This window comes from Orbicella franksi, chromosome 1 (assembly GCF_964199315.1).
Source record: "Orbicella franksi chromosome 1, jaOrbFran1.1, whole genome shotgun sequence".
Lineage (NCBI taxonomy): Eukaryota > Metazoa > Cnidaria > Anthozoa > Scleractinia > Merulinidae > Orbicella > Orbicella franksi.
In genome coordinates this window covers 32,857,859-32,880,849 of record NC_138145.1, presented here as the reverse complement: position 1 = coordinate 32,880,849, position 22,991 = coordinate 32,857,859, and the positions used below count along the sequence as shown (strand labels likewise).

Below are 22,991 nucleotides of genomic sequence, written 5' to 3'. Positions count from 1 at the left end.
AAAAACCCGTTCATTCATGAACAGGGCACCTGATTGGTGTGGTGTGGTCATCTTGATTGACAACTGTGTCAAATTTGCTTGAATGATTCCAGGAATAACTCAAAATAAATGTGACTTGCACAATGCTGTGGAGGAAGGTTTGTGAAATTGTGCTAACCTCAGTGAAGATTTATTAGACTTGAGGTAAATGGTATTCAATTTTACTCAGGTGACACCATCTTTTAGTGGGTAAAGATTTGGTGGTTATATTACCTGCTGGATTCGGCAAAAGCTGTTCATGAAGACAGCCAATTTCACTTTACATTTTTTGGGATTGTTTGTTTTGGGTTTGCCTATGGGGACTGTCAGTGGAGTTCAGTTGGTTTTACGACAAACATGCGGTCGGCATGTGCATGGAATTTATAGTAGCAGGCAGGTCATGGAACATTAAACATTTCTTCTTTTAGAGGTTCCCAAATCTGGACCCAGCTTCTTTTGAAGGTTAATCTAAGAAAACGACTCTTTTAGCCCAGATTACTTGATCCACTCTCAAATGACCTTAACCCTGATTCGAACTTTCTTACTCACCTACTGACTAGCAGATATTCAGGTAGGTATCGGGTAACATTCTTCAAGTTTGCAAATTTCACTGGAATTTGTTAACGGTCATTGACTTCAATTCTCAGCAAATAAAGTTATTGTCCTGGCATGACAAAATGTGCCCTTTAGCTCCTTCTTTGACCCTGTAAGATTTCATATTTGGAAATAGTTTCTTGCAATAAAGGTTTCAGAGAGATATCACTAGAAGATTTTCAAAATAATGAAGTGCTTGCTTTTCTTGCAGTAATCAGTTTTGTTACACTTGGGTCAAAGGTCATGTTTTCAGGAAGAAGTGCTAGTTCGCTATCTCAGCGCTCGCGATTTTATTTCATATCCAATAATTTTATTTCACTAATTTTAAGAACAAACAACACTCTTTCAGACCAAACTAGTTGTTTTGGGAAAAGCCATGTACCAGAACGCCTTTTTAGCATTTGAAAATAGGCTAAATGTAGACCTCTTGTTAAGCTGTCTTGGGTCGTTAATTAAGAAAATTCATCAAATGTTTTCATTCTAATCAAATCACGATCTATTAAGCTCTAAATATACAAGAAAGAAAGTAAAAATACGACGTGCAGTCAGTTTGTAATGAAGATTTTCACTTTTCAGTTTAAAAGCCTCTGAATATGCCACTCATTTTCAATTGATTTTGGTCAATTTGGGGCATCGAAAAGAAAAATTGCATAAAAATTTTTTTGATTGATCAAACTTGAAATAATATTTTTGTAACTAGTGCCCATAGGGCTTTATTCTGGGCGAGTTTGAGGAAATTTGATTTTTTGCCATTTCCAAGTCTAGTTGATATTTAGGTGAAGCTGCTCTTAAGCATTTGTGAAATTAAAGGCTGAAAAAATTCAGGCCTGAACAGGATTCAAACCCATGGCCTCTGCAATACCAGTACAGTTCTCTAGCAACTGAGCTATCAAGCCAACTGGGAGCTGGCTACTTTGTGAGTTCATAATATACCCGTAGAAGATGAAGAATACAAGAGAATATACGAAAGTTCATTGAACTGCCGAGAATGCTTGGACAGGATTTGAACCCATGACCTGAAAAAAATTCAGGTCGTTAGTTCAAATTCCATTCAGGCCTGATGTTTTTTCAGGCTTTAATTTCACAACTGCTTAAGTTGTGTGCATAACTGCAATGATCAATCATATCATTCTTCTACATACTCTATTAATTCATTTAAAGAGGAGGGATTCTCTCGAAAAACAAGCGTGAAGTTTCACCTCGTAAAGATTTATGAACATGACGCGCCTGAACCTCTTAGGTAAATTTAAAAGTGGTCTCATGCTTATCTTGAATTGTGTCCACCATTTTGTGACGTGTCATGCAAATAAATCACGTGAACAGAGCCTGTGTTTTGATTGGTTGACAGTCAACAAAACATGTTTGCCAATCGTTCACACGTCAGATACGAGTTTACCAACAAGAAAACGTTGGCGAGAATAGAGGCAAGGTCTATTTGTCCCCAACAATTTGCCAACGCGTTTGCCGACTGTTTTTGTGCTGTTCACACATGTCAACTTGAGTTTGCCAACACAAGTTCGCCAACTTAAGTTTGCTGTGTGAAGGCTACTTAAACCATGGTTGATCACAGGGTAAATAGAACATTAACCTTGATTAACTTTCTATTGTCTTGGGCGGCGCTAACAATTTTACACGAAATGAACGAATCACAACGCTTTTGGCACTGCCTGTAAATCAGCTGAAAAAAGCTACACAGTCAATAATACATTTAGTCCAGCTACGAGTGCATCATGGCAGAGGTAAAGTTACTTGTCAAGTTATGTATTAATGAAAACAGCTTTGGATTGGTGGCAGCTGAAGCATATTGAAGTTTAACCAAGACAGTGTTGGTCTGTATTTTGTTAAAAACAATGGCACATGCTTGTCATAAATTAGTACAGATTAACAAAGTTTGGATGTTAAATTTAGGTCTGAGAAAGGTCAAACAAGAAACCACAGCACCTCAAATAACTTTATTTTACCAAACACTGTAGCGTGAAAAACACAAATGTCACACACCAAAGGGTTTGAGATCACTGCAACACCGCAAGTTGGGATTTTATTCACCCCATCATCGCTTAAAAAACAAAAGAACAAGCTTAAATTTTGACCTGTGGTCAGCTTTAACACTCCCATTCAATTAACGTTCGTGAAAATCTTCTCACTTGCCCAAAGCACAGGGGACCTGAACACTGTATCAGCAATACCATAATCATTTACAAAATAAATGCACTGTTATTTACCTGAGTGTGTTCCTGGGTCTGTTTGAGCCGTTTACAAGCAATTTGACCAGAAGCAAAGGCAGTTTACATTTCAAATATCATCTTGTCTGCCGCTTTGTAAATGCGACAATCCGATTTCATCTCAAGTTTTCACTATCTTAATTAAATATTAACTCTCATCAGGCGAGTTTTCACTATCTTCATTAACTATTAACTCTCTTCGGGGGAGAGATTCTCAGGTTTCATAAAATCCTCAAACCTTCAACACGGGCCGATGACTATATGAGATTATGCAATAATATCACATAGTCTCACAAAAATTCTATCCATAAGGTTCAGAGCCACCTTAAATTTTCAAAATTTAAGGTAGCTCTGAACCCTATGTACAGAATTTTTTTAAACTTTGCCAAAAGTTGCATCTTATCATGCTTATCAAAATTTGACGATAAAAAAAATTTCACTGAGCTGTGTTTGAATTATAGACCCCTAAAGCTGTAATTAAAGATGTTTTTAGCAGGTCATACTGTTGCTATGGTAACCTATTAAGTCACGAAAATGATAACAACATGTTCACCAATGATTGGGCAGTTTTTTGATACTATGATTGTAGCATCAAGTAATAAAGAGTGGTTATAATGACCAATCAAAATCTGAGCTACCATAACATGCCTATGAAGTAAAAAATAACTGCTGTGTATTTGAAAGGCTTTTTAAAGCAAAGAAGAATGGCATTTTCCTTTTTGGAATATCTTTTTTCCATTTTAGAGATATTCACCTTTTCATATTATGCAAATGAGGAAAGTGATGACATCATAAGTGGTTCCACTAAAATAGTACAACACTCAATTGAGAATATCTCTAGAATATTAAAGTAGTGTTCTTTAAACTTCGCACCAGAAATGTACATCACAAAAGAAACAAAATGACACCCATCATGTTGTTGCCATGACAACAGTTATGCCGCTGTTCCTTTTTTAATTAAGACTAAGATTCCCAGATTTTATCTTAAACAAGGATCATCCACTCCCAACAATCTAATGGGGAGAGTTAAGACTATATGGGAACCATGTGTGGTCCGAGCAAGACCCTCTGTCCCACTGTAAAAGGTTGCAAATGGTGATATTTGGTTTTTCTCGGAAAGAGACAGGAGCCAAGAGTGTTGCCATGGCAACAACATAGGTGTCATGTTGTTTCTTTTGTGATGTACATTTCTGGTGCCATGTTTGAAGAACACTGTTCCAATATTTCTGGAGATATTCTTGACTCAGTATTTTATTGTTTAAGGTTACTGTAGACCTTCAGGAGTGCCTTCCAGAAAATGCTTTCTTTACATGCTGTTTTAAAGAAAACCACGGTAAACTGTACTTCGTTGTAAAGCTAATAAATTGTATATTCTGAAAATAACAATACAGTTTGCTAATTTTGTTTTGATAGGCATGCACAAGCCTTTAAACGCAAAAATGACCGTACTTGCTTAACTGAATTACCAACCTTTGTGTTACCGCAGACATACAAACTGACTGGACATTATCAATCAGGAGTTGATGGGCCAACAAAGTGTGCAAGGCTTTTTCAATATTTCTGTTGGTTGCTTAGGAAATCCCTTTTAAAGTTGGACAATAGAAAATTTTCTGACTGCTGTTACTCAATGGGACGTCCCAGGAAAAATATTTCGATTTTCGCAAAAGTCTCACATACTTTGGTACGCTAATATCTGATGAAGATTTTGGCCAAGTTTTGTTAAAATCTGATAAATCTACATACCTTACTAATTCATTTGAATAGAGGTAATACACGCAAAAATAAACCTTGAGTTTTCAGCCTCGAAAGAAATTCACAGTTTTCCACCTCACTGAAGCGGTTGTCAACGTGGCCATGCTACCAACCAATGAAATGCAGCTTTGAACTCCCTAGCGGGCTACAGTAATGCTTCCCGGGAATGAATGTGCAATGTTTACCTTTACAGAATATCTTTATATCTTACATCAGGAGTAACGAAGTCTGCCATGAAACATTCAGCAGCTCGTAAAGCGAATCAGCATATAAATGGTAAAGAAGGAAAAGGGAAAAAGAGGAATGATAGTGGAATAGCCTTGAACAGGCCTACCGAGTCGAGTGAGGACATTTACACAATTTAAAAAAATCTAAACGGGTATATCATCGGCCTGTCTGTTTTACTAGAATATGGAAAAACACCCTTCGAATCAGAGGAATGGAGCATTTGGAGAAGCTGCTTTGTCAGATATTAGCGATTAAATTCATCGGTAGTATTCTGCGGCAATCAACTTCTGTGCCAGACTGAAGCTAGGGCGAGGCATCGACGAAACATTCGCTTGCAGATCCTTGCAATTAATTTTGCGCTTCCATTCAAATGTGGCAATGCAAAGACCGTGCAAAATCACCTAGATTATCACTTAAGAGACGTTTACAATCAACAAAAGCGAAGATTTCTGTGTGAGAAATTGATAAACAAAAGAAGCGAGATACGACTCCACAGATGAGACCAGTTGCTGCGAAAATTGTTACTGCTCAACTCAAGGGTTGGCACATTTTAATTGGCTTATCACAGTTTGCAGTTCATTGACTTGTTTAAGAAATTTACATTATTGTGGATAACTCATTTGCGTTTTAAGTTTTTAAAATAACTTTTTTTGCAAAATTCAGGTAAAGTAAAAGTCTTGAATTTGGTGTAAAAAAATAATTTTGGACAAAATAGGCCCTTAAATAGTCCATGAGCCAGGCAGCCAAATTTAGGCTGTCAGTTTCATTCAGGGTGAATAAGTTTCATGGTGTTTTTTGAAAGGCCCTCCTATTGTCGACTTGGAAAATCCATGATAGCACTGGATCAATGGTAGCTCCTCCGTGCTGACTGCATTTATTTGCACCCCCCTCCCAAGGCATAACACATTTGGCCCATATAAAATTTTTCATGATACTCGAGCCTGCAAATTTTGGTCAGCGGTGCATTAATTTATGCCATGTCTGAGAACTCTGTTGCTTGATGTATCCACCATTTTGAAAAGGCCAACTTCGTCAAGGTAAGTGCTTAAACTACTAGATATCTATCAGTCACTTAATTATTCCACAAAATATGAATTTTGTAAACATTTTAGTATTGTGTACTCTTAATTTTGAATGAATCAGTTTTAAAAACTTTTTTGATTGCAAAATAGCATGACAAAGACGACAGAGCTGAGGCACAACATGAGATGTTAAGTAAAACATAATCTAGAGTACAAACAAACGAGGAAAAACAGTCCATTTCTGTCGTGGTAATCAATAGCTGGAAATATGTTTAACCTTCTTCATAAAAACTCTAGTATTTTTTAAAACCTGCTCTCCTTTATGCAAAAAACTCCGCTTCTCATTTTTTTCTGATAATCCACCTTTTATCTATTTGGAACTTAAATTGTACTTTATATTATAACAAAACAAACCAGCTCGCATTAAATCCTTTTAAACTCTTTTAGAAATTAGCCTTACAGTGCGATCTAAAGTTTGAAAATACTCGATCTGTTACTGAGTGCTAATTTACTAGTGCATCTATAACTTATATGAAATCGTTGATATCATTTACGCTATTGTTTCAGAGTAAATAATAGATTTCACTTCCCGTCTCCATTAAACCACACGTCTTTACATACCTTGTCTGGGACAACATAGACAGAATTGAGGAGACCTTGTCAGGGAAAGGAAAATCCCACCGTGTCAACGGAATCACTGTACAGCCTAGAGTCCTTGGTCCTGACCCACCGCCAAAAGATCTACCACGCATTGACAAAAGCAAACAGAGGACTTTCAGCACGAACATCAACCCCAACTTCACGTATATGTCGCTGGCCCTTGTGTGGGACCACATCCTCTCAAAACCAAGGATGACTATGCTGGTTAAACCAAGAAAGCTGCAAGAAATGCAGAGCAGAAAAACATGCTGTGGATCCTTGCTAGGTAAGTCAATTCAGAAGTCCAAAAGGTGCCTAGTTGGACCGGATTTAACATCCAAACAAGGGATCGAGTTCAAGTAACACCACATGTCGAAGAGTATCTCCCGACAATAGATGCTCCAGCAACAGCATTAACAACAGTGCTTGAGATCCTTAACCAGTCAGAGGAAATCAGGAAGAAACTTGATCTATCATCAATTGTCATTGTTGTGGATCAAACACTTCATGCAAAAGCAGCGGAAATTGCAAGGAAGCAAGACCAGTTTTCCAACATTGTTTTGCGAATTGGAACATTTCACACGATTTGCGTTGCATTGGCTATCCTGGGGAAACGATTTGGAGATAGCCGCTTGAAGGACATCTTCATTGAATCACAGATAGTTGCTGAGGGCTCCATAAGTGGTCTCATTGATGGAAAGCATTACAACCGTGGCCTGCGGGCACACAAGTACCTGTATGAAGCAATGATGAGGTTAGGATAGGCTGAGTTCATGAGAAGCCTTGAGAGCAGCGATCCCAATCATCGCATCACAGTAGCATCTTTTCTTGAGCAGGTGGATACACTGGCTAATAATTTGAAGGAAGAGCACTTAGACCAGCTGCTTCAATGCCCAGTACTGCCTTAAGTGATGACTATGTGAGAGAGTTCCTGAATCATCTTCGTCAAAATAACAGTGAACTTTCAGCATTCTGGATGTCATATGTGGATATGGTAGAGGGAATAGTTCTTGGCCTGTTGCGGGTATCTTGTGAAGGTGGCTGGGATTTACATCTCCATTCCATACAAATGATGATCCCTTGGTGTTTCGCGCATGACAAGGTGAACTATTCATGATACCTGACTCCTTACTTTGCTCAGATGACAAATCTCAGTAAAAAAAATCCTGAAGTACAGAAGGCATTCAAGGAAGGCACTTTTTCCGTTCAGTTAGCCAGCAGCAATCCCTTTGGGAGGATTCCAGTTGACCAGACAACTGAGGTCACTGTGAACAAGAATACCCAGAATCCTGGTAGAACCACAAGCTTTAGCTTAAAACATGCAACTGTTCAGCGCTACTACCTCACAGCAGAATATATACTGAAGTGCATTTCTTGGGCAGCTAAGAAGCATGGTACAAGGATCCAACTTGGAAATGCAGCATACAGAGCTTCAGTCATCAAGAATAAAGAAAGATGAGCTGGCGGTTTTGTCCATAGTTGACCTCATCCAAGGCTGGGTTAATCCTTTTTCCGAGAGCCAAGAACTGATTAACATTTCAACTGCAAAGAAAGCCCCCAGAGAGATTGCTACAGACCTGAAAACAGCACACGTGGTTGGTGATAGATGTTATACAAAGTTTAAAGAAGAGAGGATGGAGAAGACTCCTCAAATCAGGAAATTCCATGACATTCAGCGACATGAACAAAAAGAAACAGGTGCTAACCAAAGACCAATCGATTACGTTGAAAGTAGACAGGTCCTTGTTTGGAAGAATCATAGTTATTGCACAAGAACAAAGCTTGCAGATGGATACCATCCTTTCACACCCTCTTGGACCACTTCCCTGGGCCTTTTCAACTCCAGATGGCCTTCTGAGAAAGCCCAACAAGGCCTCCCTGGCATCACTGTTACAGAGAAATGTAAAGTTCTCTGAGGAAGTTCCTGTAAATTCTGCCGCAGTTATTGATGGCATGTCTCTGGTGCAAAGGCTAAAGAGAGATTAACTGACCTTTGGTGATGTTGCTATGACTGTCCTGTCTATGGCAATGAAAGAAGGGGTGTGGTGTAACAGAATAGACGTCGTATTTGACACCTACAAGGAGCTATCCATTGAGAACAGTGAACGGCAACTGCGAGGTGAAGAGTCAGGACACCAGCTTGTTAACATCAGTACAACACAGTTAGGCAGAGGAAGGAATTTCCTGACAAGAGTGAGCAATAAGACGAGTCTTATCACCTTCATCGTTAATGAGTGGAGAAAGGAAGCATGCAGACAGAAGTTGGAGGAGAAACTGTTGTATGCCAATGCTGGTGATACATGCTACAGAATCACCACAGAAGGTAGTGAGGAAGTTCCAACACTGAAGGTCTCAATAGGAAGAGGCAGATGAATGCCTAATGCTCCACGCTTCCCATGCAGCTAATGAGGGCTTCAACTCTGTTCTTGTCTGTTCGGAGGACACTGATGTGTTTATCATGTCCTTGGCATTTAGCAATGACATAGGCGTTTCTCTGTTCATGAAATCTGGGACTCATAGACGGACAAAAGGTTATTGACATTACAAAAGTTGCTGCCTCACTTGGTCCAGAAGTGTGCAGAGGTGTTCTCAGAATACATGCATTCACTGGGTGTGATACTGTGAGCGCATTTGCAGGAAAGGGAAAGGCATAAGCATTGAAGATATTAAAGAAGAACACAACGATCCGAGAAGTGTTAACAGAGCTGGGAAAAGAGTGAGACCTACCTCCTGAATTAACAGATAAATTAGAGGAACTTACATGTTTACTCTAATAACATGGTCACCACAAAAGTTAATGAGCTGAGGTACCAGCTATTTTGTTCAAGAAGAGGGGAGATAGAAAGCCACCAGCTTCCTCCTTACGGAGATTGTCTTGTGAAGCACGCAAAGAGGGCAAATTATCACATTATCGTATGGAAATAGTGTTTAGAGAAAGACCCACAAGTTCCGACTCCTGTTGGACAGGGATGGAAGATCGAGCATGAAGATGGTGTTGTAACCGCCACTTCTGAAGACGCGTGCTGTAGCATGCGAAACGTCAAGAAAATTTTAGATTGTTGTTCCAGACCATGCGTAGTTCATGTGTTATGTTTGTTGCCGCTGTTTGCATTTTATTTCTTGGTGTTGCCAAGTTAGTTGTTGGCTGGATGGACGCCACAGGCCATACTTGAGCTATTAGCTATTAGTGTAACGCCAATAAAAAGTGCGTCGCCCCTAAATGTGTCTGTGTCACAAATGGCCTAAGCTGCACTGATATGTGCAGGCTTCCTGAATGTGAGAACCAAGGTTCTGTTCAAGAGATCGAGAGTGCTGATGATGACGATGGAGAGGGCAGTGATGAGGAATATTAAAATAAACGTTTAAGAAGTGCTTTCTATGTATGCTGTCTATGTATGCCAACTGGTAAATATAGAAATTAAAGTCACGTGACTAATTTACTTTAATGATATTCCTAGCTATACCAACGTTAAAGAACATCAGGAAGAACGTCAGAAACATTAAAAAGAGCAGGTTGAATTAAAGTGGATTGGAGTGACTCGTAGTACAGTCTTACAATTGTCTGTCATGTAATAGTGCCATTTTAAAGGCCCTGGTCACGTGTCCAGTGATGTAGACGACGGGATAAACTACATAAAAATATAAAAATGATATTTGTAAAGCAATCATACTGCTGCGTAAGTGTTTTGCAGATTTTGATGGACAACTAAAGCTAATGAACACACATATATATGTCAAACCAACTTCAGCCCCGTTTCCATGCCCAAGTCGTGCTCTGTCACGTGACTAATGAAATGAACCATTTGTGATTAAAGGGGTGAGTGCAAAACCATGCGAAGTGAACGCGAAAGAACTTGAAATTTTGCATGTGGTCTTCAATGTAATAGAAAAAGGCAGCCCTGTATTTTCGTCACTGGTTTTTGCTTTGTTTTCAAGTTATAATGTATGCAAAAATACCTGGCTTTTCCTAGCCATGTCTTTAGGAGTTTATTTGTTGAACAGCAAACAGGCAGACTGTTTATAGTGTATGAAGTCAAAATCAAATCTCACAGCATATATAGAGCGGAAATCTGGGAACAGATTGTTTACATCGGTTATTGTGACATGAACACAACACGTGAATCGATCGAGCATCAAACGAAATACATTGAACAAAAAAGAGATGTGCACATTAGAGCTCTGTCAACTAATATCTTAATTAAGCATTGTTTTAAAGTACCTTGTATGCCTGCCTGGTGGTTGAGAGGCATCATAAAGTCTCGACAAACCCGTTAGTCATCAGCACGTTTTAAAGAATCAAAATGTGTTCTGAAACTTCGAAGGCAACTGATATACCGTAATCGTGTTATTGGCGTTCGAAGTCAGATCGAGCCAGGCAGCAAAGTCCAAGAGCAGTTCTTGCCCAAGGAAAATACCCTCTGGTGAGTCGTGGCCCAATTGCCAAGCGTTGCTAGCGTCAAAGTTTGGAAAGCGAGAACTGGTTTTAGACTTATAAAATTTGTCTTGTATCGACCGTCATGTTTTCCCGTGCACGAGGTGTAAAGACCCTTCCTGGCATGCATTGCGATCACGTTCTGCGGACGTTTCTCGAACTGGTAACTAGATTGTTTAAACATAATAATGGCCAACAAGTAGCAATCGATTGTAACATAGATCTGTGATCCAGGTTGCGTTGATTTTATGTCAAATCGGCATGATTTGTAGTGTTTTGAGCTTCTGGGATCAGCGGACAAGCAGATGTATCGAGACCCGTACGTTGCTCAGAAGGGTTAATCTGTTAATCTGTCAGCCCTATTTATAGAGCTTTTTCACGTGAAGTCATCAAATTCTTAAATCCAAAACTAAACAGCCACCAAAGTTGTTATCCTCATCAGGAATAAGAGGTACCAGCGCATTTTGAAATTGGAAGTTATGGCTGTGCATGACATAAAGCTATGATCGCGTTTGTCGAAAACTATGTATTCATCTCGTGATTTTCAGCCATTTAAGACGTTGCCGTATTTGGAAAAGTGCTCATTGAAATGTTTATTTGTTTTATTTTACTTTTATTTACACCTTTTTTGACCTGAAATCAACATTTTTGAGCTTATACGTCACGTGAAATTACCATTTTCAGGAGCCCATCATGGGCTCCTGCCTTTTTGCTGTTTTCTAAGTGAAACCAACATCCTTGCCGTCACACATTAATGTCAAATCAACATTTTAACCTATTTAGACTTGAAATCAACATCATTGAGCTTATGCGTTGCGTGAAATTACCATTTTGCTGTTTTCTAAGTGAAATTAACATCCTTGCCATCAAGCATTAACATGAAATCAACATTTTAACCTATTTACACCTGAAATCAACATCGAACTTATACGTTGCATGAAATTGACATTTTGCTGGTTTCTAAGTGAAATCAACCTCCTTGCCGTCATGCGTTAACGTGAAATCAACATTTAAACCTTTTTTTGACCTAAAATCAACATTTTTGAGCTTATACGTTGCGTGAAATTGACATTTTGCTGCTTTCTAAGTGAAATCAAAGTCCTTGCAGTCACGGCGGGCCGAGCGTTTGTTATGATAAACTGAGGTGAGACTTTGACTTATAACAAAGGCTTGGTTTGGCTACTATAGCAAAGGATCAGCTCTGTTTATCATAACAAAGGCCCGGCTTCGTTTATTTGAAGGCCTCGGCGGGAAAAGGGTATTAGGTATTTTAATCAAAAGTGAACTTTGTCGAAAACGCTCCAAATTTTGCATGCAGTTTTGTTTAGGTATGTTTAGCAATGTCCCATAGTGTTTCCGCTAAGCTTCGCTTCCTTTTCGAGATATTGTGTATGCAAAAAAAACCACTCGGTTTTCCAAGCGGCATCCTCATAAATGAAGCAAAAACCAGCGGGAAAAATACAGGACCACGTTTTTCTATAACATTGAAGACCACATGCAAAAATTCAAGCCCTTTCACGAAAATTTTTTTTTCACCCAAATCGTCACTTAGCATGGTTTTGCACTCACCCCTTCAATTAAAAAATGTATGTGTGAAACAATGGTACTGTTGTGCATGTGTTTTGTTCATTTTGGTGGACAACTAAAGCTACTAAAGACAAAACAAGCTTCAGCCTTGTTCCCATGCCTGACCCATACTTTAAAAACCACTGTTATCCACTAGCCATAGAATCATTGCTATCATGCTTTTCTCCACAATTTATGGTGTAATCTACTAGAAAACCATCATGAACCTTATTCACCCCGGATGATACCAACCAGCCCTACTGGCTCACGGACTAAAAGGTCTACAGTAACCTTAAGTGGAACAATTTATGACGTCATCACTTTCCTCATTTGCATAATACAAAAACATGAATATCTCTAAAAAGAAAAAAGATATTCCAAAAAGGAAAACGTCAATCTTCTTTACTTTGAAAAGCCTTTGAAATGACCAGCAATTATTTTTTACTTCATAGGCACGTTAAAGCCTTACTTTAAAGGCCCAGTATTGGCCATTATCCTTAGAGCACCTCTCAGTTGTTTGTTTGGGTTCTCATGGGAGTGCAGCATCTGTTGTTTTCAAGTTCTATTCTGGCGGCAACCAAAAGAATCCTCAGAATGTTCAACATCACAAAAATGGCTGCCAAGAGATCGCAGCATACAGTGCTTACTGGGCAATACTGGGTCTGCTGCATCCATGCAATTTTTTTTTAGTCAGAAAAATTTAGTTCATTGCACTTTATTTGTCATAATTGTTAAACAGGTACATTGACGTCTAACATGCACCCTACTGTACCTTGGATGTTAAGAACAAAATCTTATTTTCCATTTCAGGATGCAGCCTACATGCCAAAAACTTCCTTGAGGTCCTGGTGTACAGCAACTGAGCAATACCTTTATTCATAACAACAAGAATAAAAAAGAAATAAATAACCACTTTGCCAAGGATACTAGGTATCACATTAAATTATTCCATTTTATAATAAAGTACCAATAAAACAAGCACTCTCATTAATTTGAAGTAGCTCACAATGGTTTCCAATTTTTTTCTGGAACTTTTTCTTTCCTGAATCAATTGGTCACTAATTTTCAATTGATGTTACATTGTACTAGCATCAATAAAATAGTATTTCGGCTCAGTAAAATGTTCAATCTTGACATGATTTTTATAATTCCATAATATATAGATTTACCCAAGCCTAAAAGCGGAGCTCCTGATTGCAATAACTGATGATAAAGGAAAAAGAGAATTATTTCTTCGTGGATCAGAAACTCAAAAAATGATCAATTGTGACCATGTGATTGTTCAGCGTGCTGTTTTGCTATTTTTTCCAGTTAAAGTTTAACAAACTATACCCCACAAGCCTAACCAAGATTGTAGAAATTATGTACGCAATATATGAGGGTCCCCTATACTTTTTTTCGTGACGCATGAATGGGCGTTTTTTCTTTGCGTGAAGCGTTAATGAGGATTTTTTTTTTTCCGTGATTCGTGAATCTATGTTTTTCCGTCCTCGGGAAACTGGTTTTCAATTTTTTTCATGATCCGTGAAAAATGCACTTACTTTCGCGTGATTTGTGAACCATCGACTTTTGTGGGAATAATTTTTCACATTTTTGGAGATTTTAGCATCATAAAAGCTCGTAAACTATACCAAACTGGATGTAAAAAGTGTGACGGCCTGCCTCTCTCGACATCTCTCGACGTGCGTGAGGATGGAGGACTGAGAACTAACCACAGCAACAGTGAGCCAGGAGGGCCTAGAATCTAGTCTGTCATGCTGTGTCACACACGTGGGGTATCACGCCATTTCGATCGAGAAAAGGCAGAAAATGGACGGTTCTGCAGAAAAGGTGAGTTAATCTGTCAGTATCCACACTCTATCCAGCATTAACTGATGTCTGCTCAACCATTGCTTCGATGTCATAACCAAAATATGTCAACAAAGTGTTAGTATGTCTTTTGGATTCTTTCTTTTGTCTTCACGAAGGTAGCATCTGCATATTTTATTCATATTGTCATCTTTATTGCTTGGTGACCTTGTGCATGACCTAGCGGCAGTCTGCATTGTCAACCTTTATAGATAGTGTTTCTGTAACCTCTGTAAGATGCTGTAAGTACAAAAATTATTTAGACATCTTTGGATGTAGTAATTCATCAAAGTGCATGTAAACAGTGCTATTTTTCCCAAAAATCTCGAATATGTTCAACACTCGATCCCAGTTGTAGTTGCGATGAAGTGTATGAAAACAAATCCTACATTTCAGGTTTTTGTCCAGTCCTGTAGGTTTTTATATTTGTATTTGTCAATTTTTATATTTTGTATTTGTCAATTTTTCTTTATGGTCCTTTATGATGTAAAAGTGTACAGTACAGGCTAAACCTACAATTCCTGAAATTCTGTGGAATCGATTGACAAAGCCTAAAAATAATTAAAATATTGCGCACTGTCTATTGTCATTGTCATGCCGGCGATTATAAGCTAATTGGAGAAAGTCCGAAAGTCAAGTCACTGAGAGAAGCTATGGGAAGTTGGAGGATGTGACTGAATATCTGCAGTGAAAACCTAATGGAAATGGCGAATAACCTTTCAAAGATTTTGTCTAATATTCAGTCCACCTGGTTGAGTCACAAACTAAAAGTGTCAGTGCAAAGTAAGGTCACAGACTTTTTCGCGTCGAGTTTCAAGAACAGTAAAGTACTTTAATTTTAATTTAGTCCGAGAGTACCAGGAGGAGTATGAGTAGATGAGCGTAAGGTTTCCATACTTTAAACTTGTTACAGTTATAAAAGAAACTACACAATGTTTTAATGCTGTTAAAATGCCTGCTTAATTCCTTGTATAAAGTAAAGCCACGGACTTATTCAAGTGCTACAGTACTATTCAAGTGCTACAGTACTATAAAATTAATTTTAGTCCGAGAGTATGATAAATGACCATAAGGTTTCCATAGTTTAATTTTACAGTTACATTACAATCAAAACACTGTTTTGTTGCCGTAACAAATGTCTGCCTTAGTCTTGGTATCGATAAAACATGTGTCCGTGACTTTTTATCTGAAAGCCCGCTTAAATACAGCTCAATACGGACACCCCGATAATACGGACACTTTGGCATGTCCCCTTGGTGTCCATATTAACGGGGTTCCACTGTACATGCATAATACCCAATCCACAAAAGATCTAGATATGCTGACGACGAGAGAGTCTGAAATTATCAAAATATGGCCATGTGCAGCTATATCTGTGGTACATTTCAGTATTGCCAGATACATTTTTGTAATGATTGTATTTGTATGTTTTGTGAAACGTGAATAGAATTTGCATTTTTACGTGAAACATGATTTAGCCTTTGCATTTTCGCGTGAAACGTGATTGCTTACTTTTCTCCGTGAACATGAAGCTGTTTTTCGAATTTTTCGTGATGCGTGAAAAGGCCTATTACTTTTGCGTGAAACTGTTTTCAGAAGAGGTATAGGGGACCCTCATATATCAGGGACTTTCCAAAGAGACGACTGTACAAGGAATATGTCAGAAGAAAAGTCAACAATGCGCCAGGGGTTAATTTGTGCCGAAATTTTGCCTTTGCGAGTACTCCTTCCTTCTCCCTCAGAGAAATAACGTGACTTGAGCCTGCGATCCAACTGGTGAACCAGTAACTGGTCAGCGGTCAACTTTAAAAAAAACCACACAACCTTGATGAGCTCTAAACCTGAGCCCGTGATATAGTCACGTGATACTGGTCAGCAGATAGCTTGTTGAGACAGCTGTCAATTAACAATAGTGTGGACGCCCAAAATAAAGATGTAGTTATGGTAATAGTGCTACTCCCTTAGTTTTCAAGGTATTGGCATACAGACATGTGGACGGACAGATGGACAGTCACATGACAACCAAAATTTTTCAGATCGATGGGTTACCAAATTTCCTAAGGTATGGGGCTCTGCTAATAAAACATTGGGGTCACCAAAGTGGTTCATATATAGTGAAACTCATTTTGGGGTTTTAAGAACTTTTTAACAGGTTATACTATTGCCAAGGCAACTTGCAAGTTCAACAAATTGACCATTTAACTTGTTCGCTAGTCTAATGCTTGGTTTAGTATTGATCCACCAAAGTAGAATCACCGAAAATTGCTGGAAACTGATGCCAACCACATTAAAAAAAACATGCTTTAGCACACACTTTTCTGCATTTGTCACTTCTTTACATGCTTTATAACATAGCAAAGCACGATCAATCCTCAATTATTGAACTAATAAAATATGTTATATAATGTCTTTACATCATGTCTTCATTCCTTGAATAGTAGAATAGTGACAGTTGACATCACTTCAAGTCCCTTACCAAACATCAGCTGTACGTTAACTGACAGCTATGAATCAAAGGAGAACTACGAAGAAGCCATGGATATATTGCTTACAAAATGGAGAGGTCTGCTTCAGTCAGCTGCTATATGCTTGAATAGGTTTTGAAGATAATTAACAAGGTCACACAAAAAAGTCAAATAACTCTGTCGTTGAAGCACAATATTTCTGGTTTTGTTTATTACAATTTACAGTGCACCTACTCCTACCAGGGCCACCCAACAAAATGTTCCACAAATTTATTGCATAAAAATCATGGAGGTTAACAATAGTTTTGCAACAAATTATCCATGCATGTAATCAAGCTGTACATTACAAAGGTAACAGATTGGTGGTCATTTCAGATAATTTGTTAGAAAACTATTGTTAACCTCCACGATTTTTATTTGTTAAAATTTTAATTTGTACAAAATTTTGTCAGGTGGCCTTGGTTAGAGTATTCACACTGTAAACATTTATCCACCCCTGAAAATCAAATACTTAAAAAAAATTTTCTTGACACCTTCGCGGCCTTTATGAATTTCCTGGAACACATCACCCTTTCGGGACTTTTAGCGTTACCCTAGAGTAGATAATTTTGTGTATATCTAGTTTTCTAACTGCATTTTGTACTTTTGGCTACAAGACTGTTTTGTTTGGATGGACTGATAAGTTGTGCTACTGACATTTCCAATAGTTTTGTTTATGTTTGATTCAAGGACTCTTTTAGCTTCACAGCCAATCTCAACACAGAAAGTTATACCTTTTAGTCTTTCAAGCAGCTACTAGCAATTACTTGGTTACATAATTATGTGCTGACCCCAACAAGTATCAATTGAAGGAAAGCCAAAGTGTATTTCAACATAATTATTATGATGCGGCATTACCTCGGATAGTAGTACACTGGAAAATCAATATTGGTGGTGGACATATTGCTTTATTTGCATCTGAGTGAGTGACAAATTTGCATATTCTGACCCCTAACGATAGTTGTTTCTATGCTTTGCATATCCACAACTAAAAAAGTAAAGATTATACATGTAGTATAAAGAAAGAAATGCTGTTAGGTTCAATTTTAAATCACTAGCTTACTAGGACACTGAGTGGGCACATGTACAATGTACTAGCATACTAACATTATATATGGAGATTTCTAAGAAGATAAAACCAGGAGGAAAGCAAAGAACAAGAAAAGAACAAACAAATTAAAATACACAAAGAAAAATTCTTTCATTCTCTCTCCCTTCCTAAAGTTAACAAGATATTGAACATACGAGAACTACAAGTAAAATTAATACAGAACAGTAACAACAACAAACAAAGGCACACACCTGAAAACTGTGGACAAAGTGACTGAGGTTTGTGCAAAATATCTTTCCACAATGCACCAAACTCTGGTATTCTTGAGAACAAGAAAAATGGATAATGGTGAAACCTTTGCATCATCTACCTTAAAATACATGTACTGTATGTAAATGCTTAGTTTTAACAGTCAAAAGGCTCTTGGAAGAAAACTAAATAATAATCACTAAATCTTTCCTTCTAAAAGAAAATCACTTGCTAGTATAAATTATGACATTTCAGTGTAATCTTGTTGCCATATTATTTAACAAAATAATGCAGATTGTTAAGTCATACAGTTCCCATAAATCATAAATATAACCAAATAGCAAGTTGAAATCCTTATCGGTTATTAGTGTGCTCAATAGTTAGACTGGAGCAATTTATAACAATAGAAGTAAAGAGCTAGATTAGTTGGTCCAAGACTTTTTTCTTGCTACTCAGAGTTTCATGCTTTTTCCAAAGAAATCATCAGGCAACCACCAGAATAAATGGTTGCAGGGAAGATATTTGAAAAATATCAGAACTATACATAATAGGTGTGCCACATTGCAAGACAATAAAGATGCTATGGCTAATTACGTGATGCAATTTTCAGTAAAAATTTCCTAGAATGTCTACAACACAATATCGGTTTGACATCTTGGGTTTACGTAAAATGAAATATTTCTCCCATAAACACAAATTACATTTCTTTGTAACATTTGAACAAGATCTAGCCTCCTTTATCTTATTTGATGTTGAACTCAATGTTCCGTCTTTCAGGCTCCATATATGCAAGCTAAGCTCAGTTATGCTTCTATACTTTTCGTTTCAAAATGAGCATATTATGATTTCTCTATCTTAATTTAAATGGACTATCACAAAGTCCAACGTAAGTCTCTTTAGTTGTTCGTGCAGTGACTTCAGCCTGGTATATTATACTGTCTTTCAACGTTGCAGTTGCCATCCATGGGGCACGTGTCTGGTTTCCCGCAGTTACAGTTTTTATTATCTTCTTTGGGATTTGTAGATTTGCTGATTATGTCTTTGTTGTGGCTGGATATAATTGATTTAACATTATTCATGCAGCTGTAGCTTAATTTAAGAGCGTTGCAATTGAAACTTTCATACAGTGAGTTAGACTTTGGGAAGTCCTGATCAATAAGGGAAATGAAGCATTTTCCAATGTTTGTTTGAAGGTTGAAGGGTGCAAAGTTGTGCACTCCAAAAAGCTTCTCTTGTTTGCAAGCAATTGTCGAGGCTATTGTAATCACTGAAATTGCAGATTTGTTCAATGATGACGAAATCAAAGACATGAGACAAGACATGAGTTTCCTTGTTTAAGTGTATTGCCACCTCACAAGTATTTTTCTTTGTACTCATGGCTGATTTGTGGTTACAAAATCTGACTTTAAACTCACTGGTTGTGAATCCTACATACTGAACATTACATTTGTTACAAGTGATCAAATAAATTACTTTCTTAGATTTATGATGAAGATGTTGTCTGATTGGATAGCTCCTGCTGGTACCAGCACTAGCAAAGTGGTCCGATTCTACAAAAGAATTCCCGCAGAGATCGCATTTCCTTAAACATTTAAAACAAAAACTGTGTGATTGACATTAGTGTGGCAAGGTCACGCAAGAATTTGTTTTAATGTATATATAGTGAGAATTTTAGGCAATAAACCTTGCAAATAGAATTCTATATGTGCTACAGTATTGTGCAAAAGTAACGCAAGCGAATTTCGACGAATTTCTTGGCTTTTCTTGGCTTTTCGAAGAAATTTCCCTTCAAATGAAATTTCCGCAACTTTTCCACGAACTTTCAAGGCACCTATTGTTTTACTCCTCCCGAACTTTCAAACGATAATTCGCCGTGGACGCTAACGAGTCACGAAAGTTCGAGGGACAGTTCGCTCTTTTCATGTTACAAAACATGACATTTCCCCGTGGGATTCCAGTCTCCACGCGAGCAAGTGTGACCTGCATTGTTTGCAGCCATGGCAACGCTTAGTAAACCACTTTCTCAGTCATTTGCTTCTTAGCACTTTAGTGATAATCATGCCAAAAATTTCAAGCTATGCGAGAACTTGAATCAAGCTCCTCCATAACCAAGGTCTCCATCCAGCTGGAATATTGAAAAACTTGAAAGGTGAAGGCTTAGTTGTGAGCCCTTCAGGCATCACTCGCATGATCAAGAAGCTGCGTCTTACCGGCTCCGTGGCAAATTTACCTCGCTCGGGAAGACCAAACATACATACATACATACATACTTTATTTGCAACTCCCCAAAGGGGCTTTTCAGTTACAAAAGGAATAAGAAAGATAAAAATACGTCAATTAAAATGAATAAACAAAATAGGAAAGGAGTCTTAAAAAAAGCTGTCTATAGAAGCACGTCTATAGAAGCACGAGCCTTCACAGATCAGCAGATGCGAAAGAATGACGAGATGACAAGCACCAAGCTCTCCATGAGTTCATCCACAGTACGGAGATCGTGAAAGCAGCAAGGCTGGACTCTGCAGCGGACCGCCTATTGCCAGCTGATTTGTGACGCCAACAAAGTCAAGCGGCTGGAGTTCGCACAACACATTTTGGAGAGTGGTGATACTTTCCGCAACGTGATTTTTAGCGATGAGTGCTCGATTTCCCTCCAGTTATATCGCCGTACATGCTTCAGGATGGCGGATAGCCTGCGTAGCAAGCGTTTCTGTGGTGTTCGGGAGCAAAGAATATTACAGCGCGAAAAATAGAGCGAGTAAAAGAGGGGGGAGGGGGAGGGGAAGGAAGGAAGGAAACGCTTGCAGACAAACCCCTGGATTTTGAAAACCGCCCACTTGGCCTTTCATGCCTGAGCGCTCACACTGAGATTTCGTGCTGTCATCGGCTGTCATAAATTAACCAATAAAATCTTCGGCCTTCCGTAGCGGAAGTGAACTTTGAACCAAAATAAACTTTACTTGTCAAAATATGTCTGAAACAACGAGCGCACGGTGGCAACGGAGAAATCTCGATGAATTAAATTTGGTAATTTTTAATCAAGCTACTCAATCCGTCTAAAAGGAAAGACTGCAAGGGTGAAGTTTTAGCACAAATCTGCCTGAAAGTTAAACTGTGAGAAGTATTCCAGTCGCGTTAGTAATCCTTGTGCTCGCATGATTCGAAATCTTGGATCACTGTATTCATTCGTCCAGGAATCGATACAAAGTAAAATTAGCAAGTCAACTCTCACAAAGGCAATTCCAGTAAAGAAGCGTTTGCTGGAAACGCCAGATCCGCAAATCGGTTCGATTGTTATCGCTGCAACAAAAACAAACAACGGAAAGTCTTCTCGGCAAACTTTGGAATTTGGGCAGGAGAGGCTTCAAACATCTGAGAGGAGAAATAACGATAATCTTGACCAGTATCTGAATAAAGATAATCTTCCCTTAGGCAACCTCCAAGTCAAAGTTGTTTATAAAATGTCCTCGTAATTCCCCGCGACAAGACGACTAAATTTTTGGTAAGGCAAATATGTGACAAAAACTGGCATGCCGCAGCTAACACTATAACAAATCATTCAGGATTGTACCCAGAGGTTCTAAATGCTGTCAACAAAAATGCTTCTAATGAAATGTCGCAGTACCTACGACAACATGTTGCCTTGTAACAAGCCAGACGAAATCACTAAGTTTTCCCACGCAATAGTGCTAATTTTCTGTCCCCGTGGTTTATTATCTTGTCCTTGGCGCATGTGGCATTCAAGAAAGTGATGTTAAAATTAAAGGACCAGCTGCAAATTGTGTCGCGCTTGCTTCTGCAATAATGTGCAGGCTTCGAAAAACCAAAGCGTAGGCATTGCATTACAGGATTTCTACCGTACTGTCGAAGCTGACGACTAAATCCTCGTTCAGCGAGAAAAGTTTTTTTTCTTTGCATCTTCCCCTTTTGTCTGGCACGCAAAGGTATTAAAATACCTTTGATCGACACATGTCAATAATATTGGACTAGCCCAGCCAATCACGAGCTCCATTCGCTGGCGAACGGAGGTTTTCAAAATCCAGGGGTTTGTCTGCAAGCGTTTCCTTCCTTCCCCTCTCCCACCCACCTCCTTCTTTTTTTTGGTTCTCGCCCCATTTTCCGCGCAGACAAAACACCGAAAATCCCGTTCCTCGGTCTTTCTTTGCTACCAAACCCCACGGAAACGCTTGCTACGCAGGCTAGATGGCGGACGAACCTACCAAGCAAAAGCTGAAACCGAAGCATCCTCTCAAAGTTCATGTCTGGGGGGGGGGAATTAGCCGCCATGGTGTCCCTAAGATTTGCATCTTTGATGGCATCATGGATGCTGATCTCTTCTGCAATGTACTAGAGACGACGCTCGTCCCATTTATCAGAAACAAACTTCCTGACCACCGGTTCATGCAAGACAATGATCCCAAACACACATCCAGGCGAGCACAAGCCACAGCAATGACACTACGCCTTGTGGACCACCTTTTTCCGAGGGACATATTGCTTAAATCAACAGTCCATGGTACAAAGGAATATGCTCCCCTAGACCAAAACATACTCGCTGCTATTAAAGGTTAGTAAATGACATTGCACATTGTACTTGACCGTAAACGGCTCACAAAACGTGCGCAAATCAGTAATTACAATCTTTTAATGGTCGCTATTTTCATTATTGCTTTCTCAATCAGTGATTGATGTATTATAAAACTAAGAACTGCATATTTAAACCAATCATAAACATTATTTTTAATGTTTACTTACAAACCTAGTATATGATCTTCACTTTCATGGTTGTTAAAACAATATTGTATGACAACAACATATGTACAAGAATTATTAAAACGTAAGCGCATTGGAAACTGTACGCAAGACAAT

General features: G+C 38.5%; 2 protein-coding genes and 1 pseudogene across 5 annotated transcripts in view; 2 read left to right on the top strand and 1 right to left on the bottom strand.

Moving 5' to 3' along the window:
- Positions 1-22,991, bottom strand: part of LOC145479208 (integrator complex subunit 3-like) — a 306,674-nt gene that overhangs the window by 174,141 nt on the left and 109,542 nt on the right. For all 4 annotated transcript variants that reach the window (XR_014048403.1, XM_081457501.1, XM_081457510.1 and 1 more), the window contains 2 exons: positions 18,128-18,198; positions 13,246-13,343 (listed from right to left, as the gene is read on the bottom strand). Coding sequence is in view for 3 of the 4 variants with exons in the window: in XM_081457501.1 (XP_081313627.1) it covers positions 13,246-13,343; positions 18,128-18,198 (169 nt within the window). In the remaining variant the exon portion in view is untranslated. The remainder of the gene's footprint in view (positions 1-13,245; positions 13,344-18,127; positions 18,199-22,991) is intronic.
- The window catches only part of LOC145479884 (uncharacterized), a 192,565-nt gene that overhangs the window by 169,165 nt on the left and 409 nt on the right, over positions 1-22,991 (top strand). Inside the window, exon 2 of the mRNA XM_081458360.1 lies at positions 22,129-22,689. Within this exon, the coding sequence (XP_081314486.1) occupies positions 22,326-22,689 (364 nt within the window). The 5' untranslated portion in view covers positions 22,129-22,325. The remainder of the gene's footprint in view (positions 1-22,128; positions 22,690-22,991) is intronic.
- Positions 6,959-10,236, top strand: LOC145479427 (uncharacterized; annotated as a pseudogene).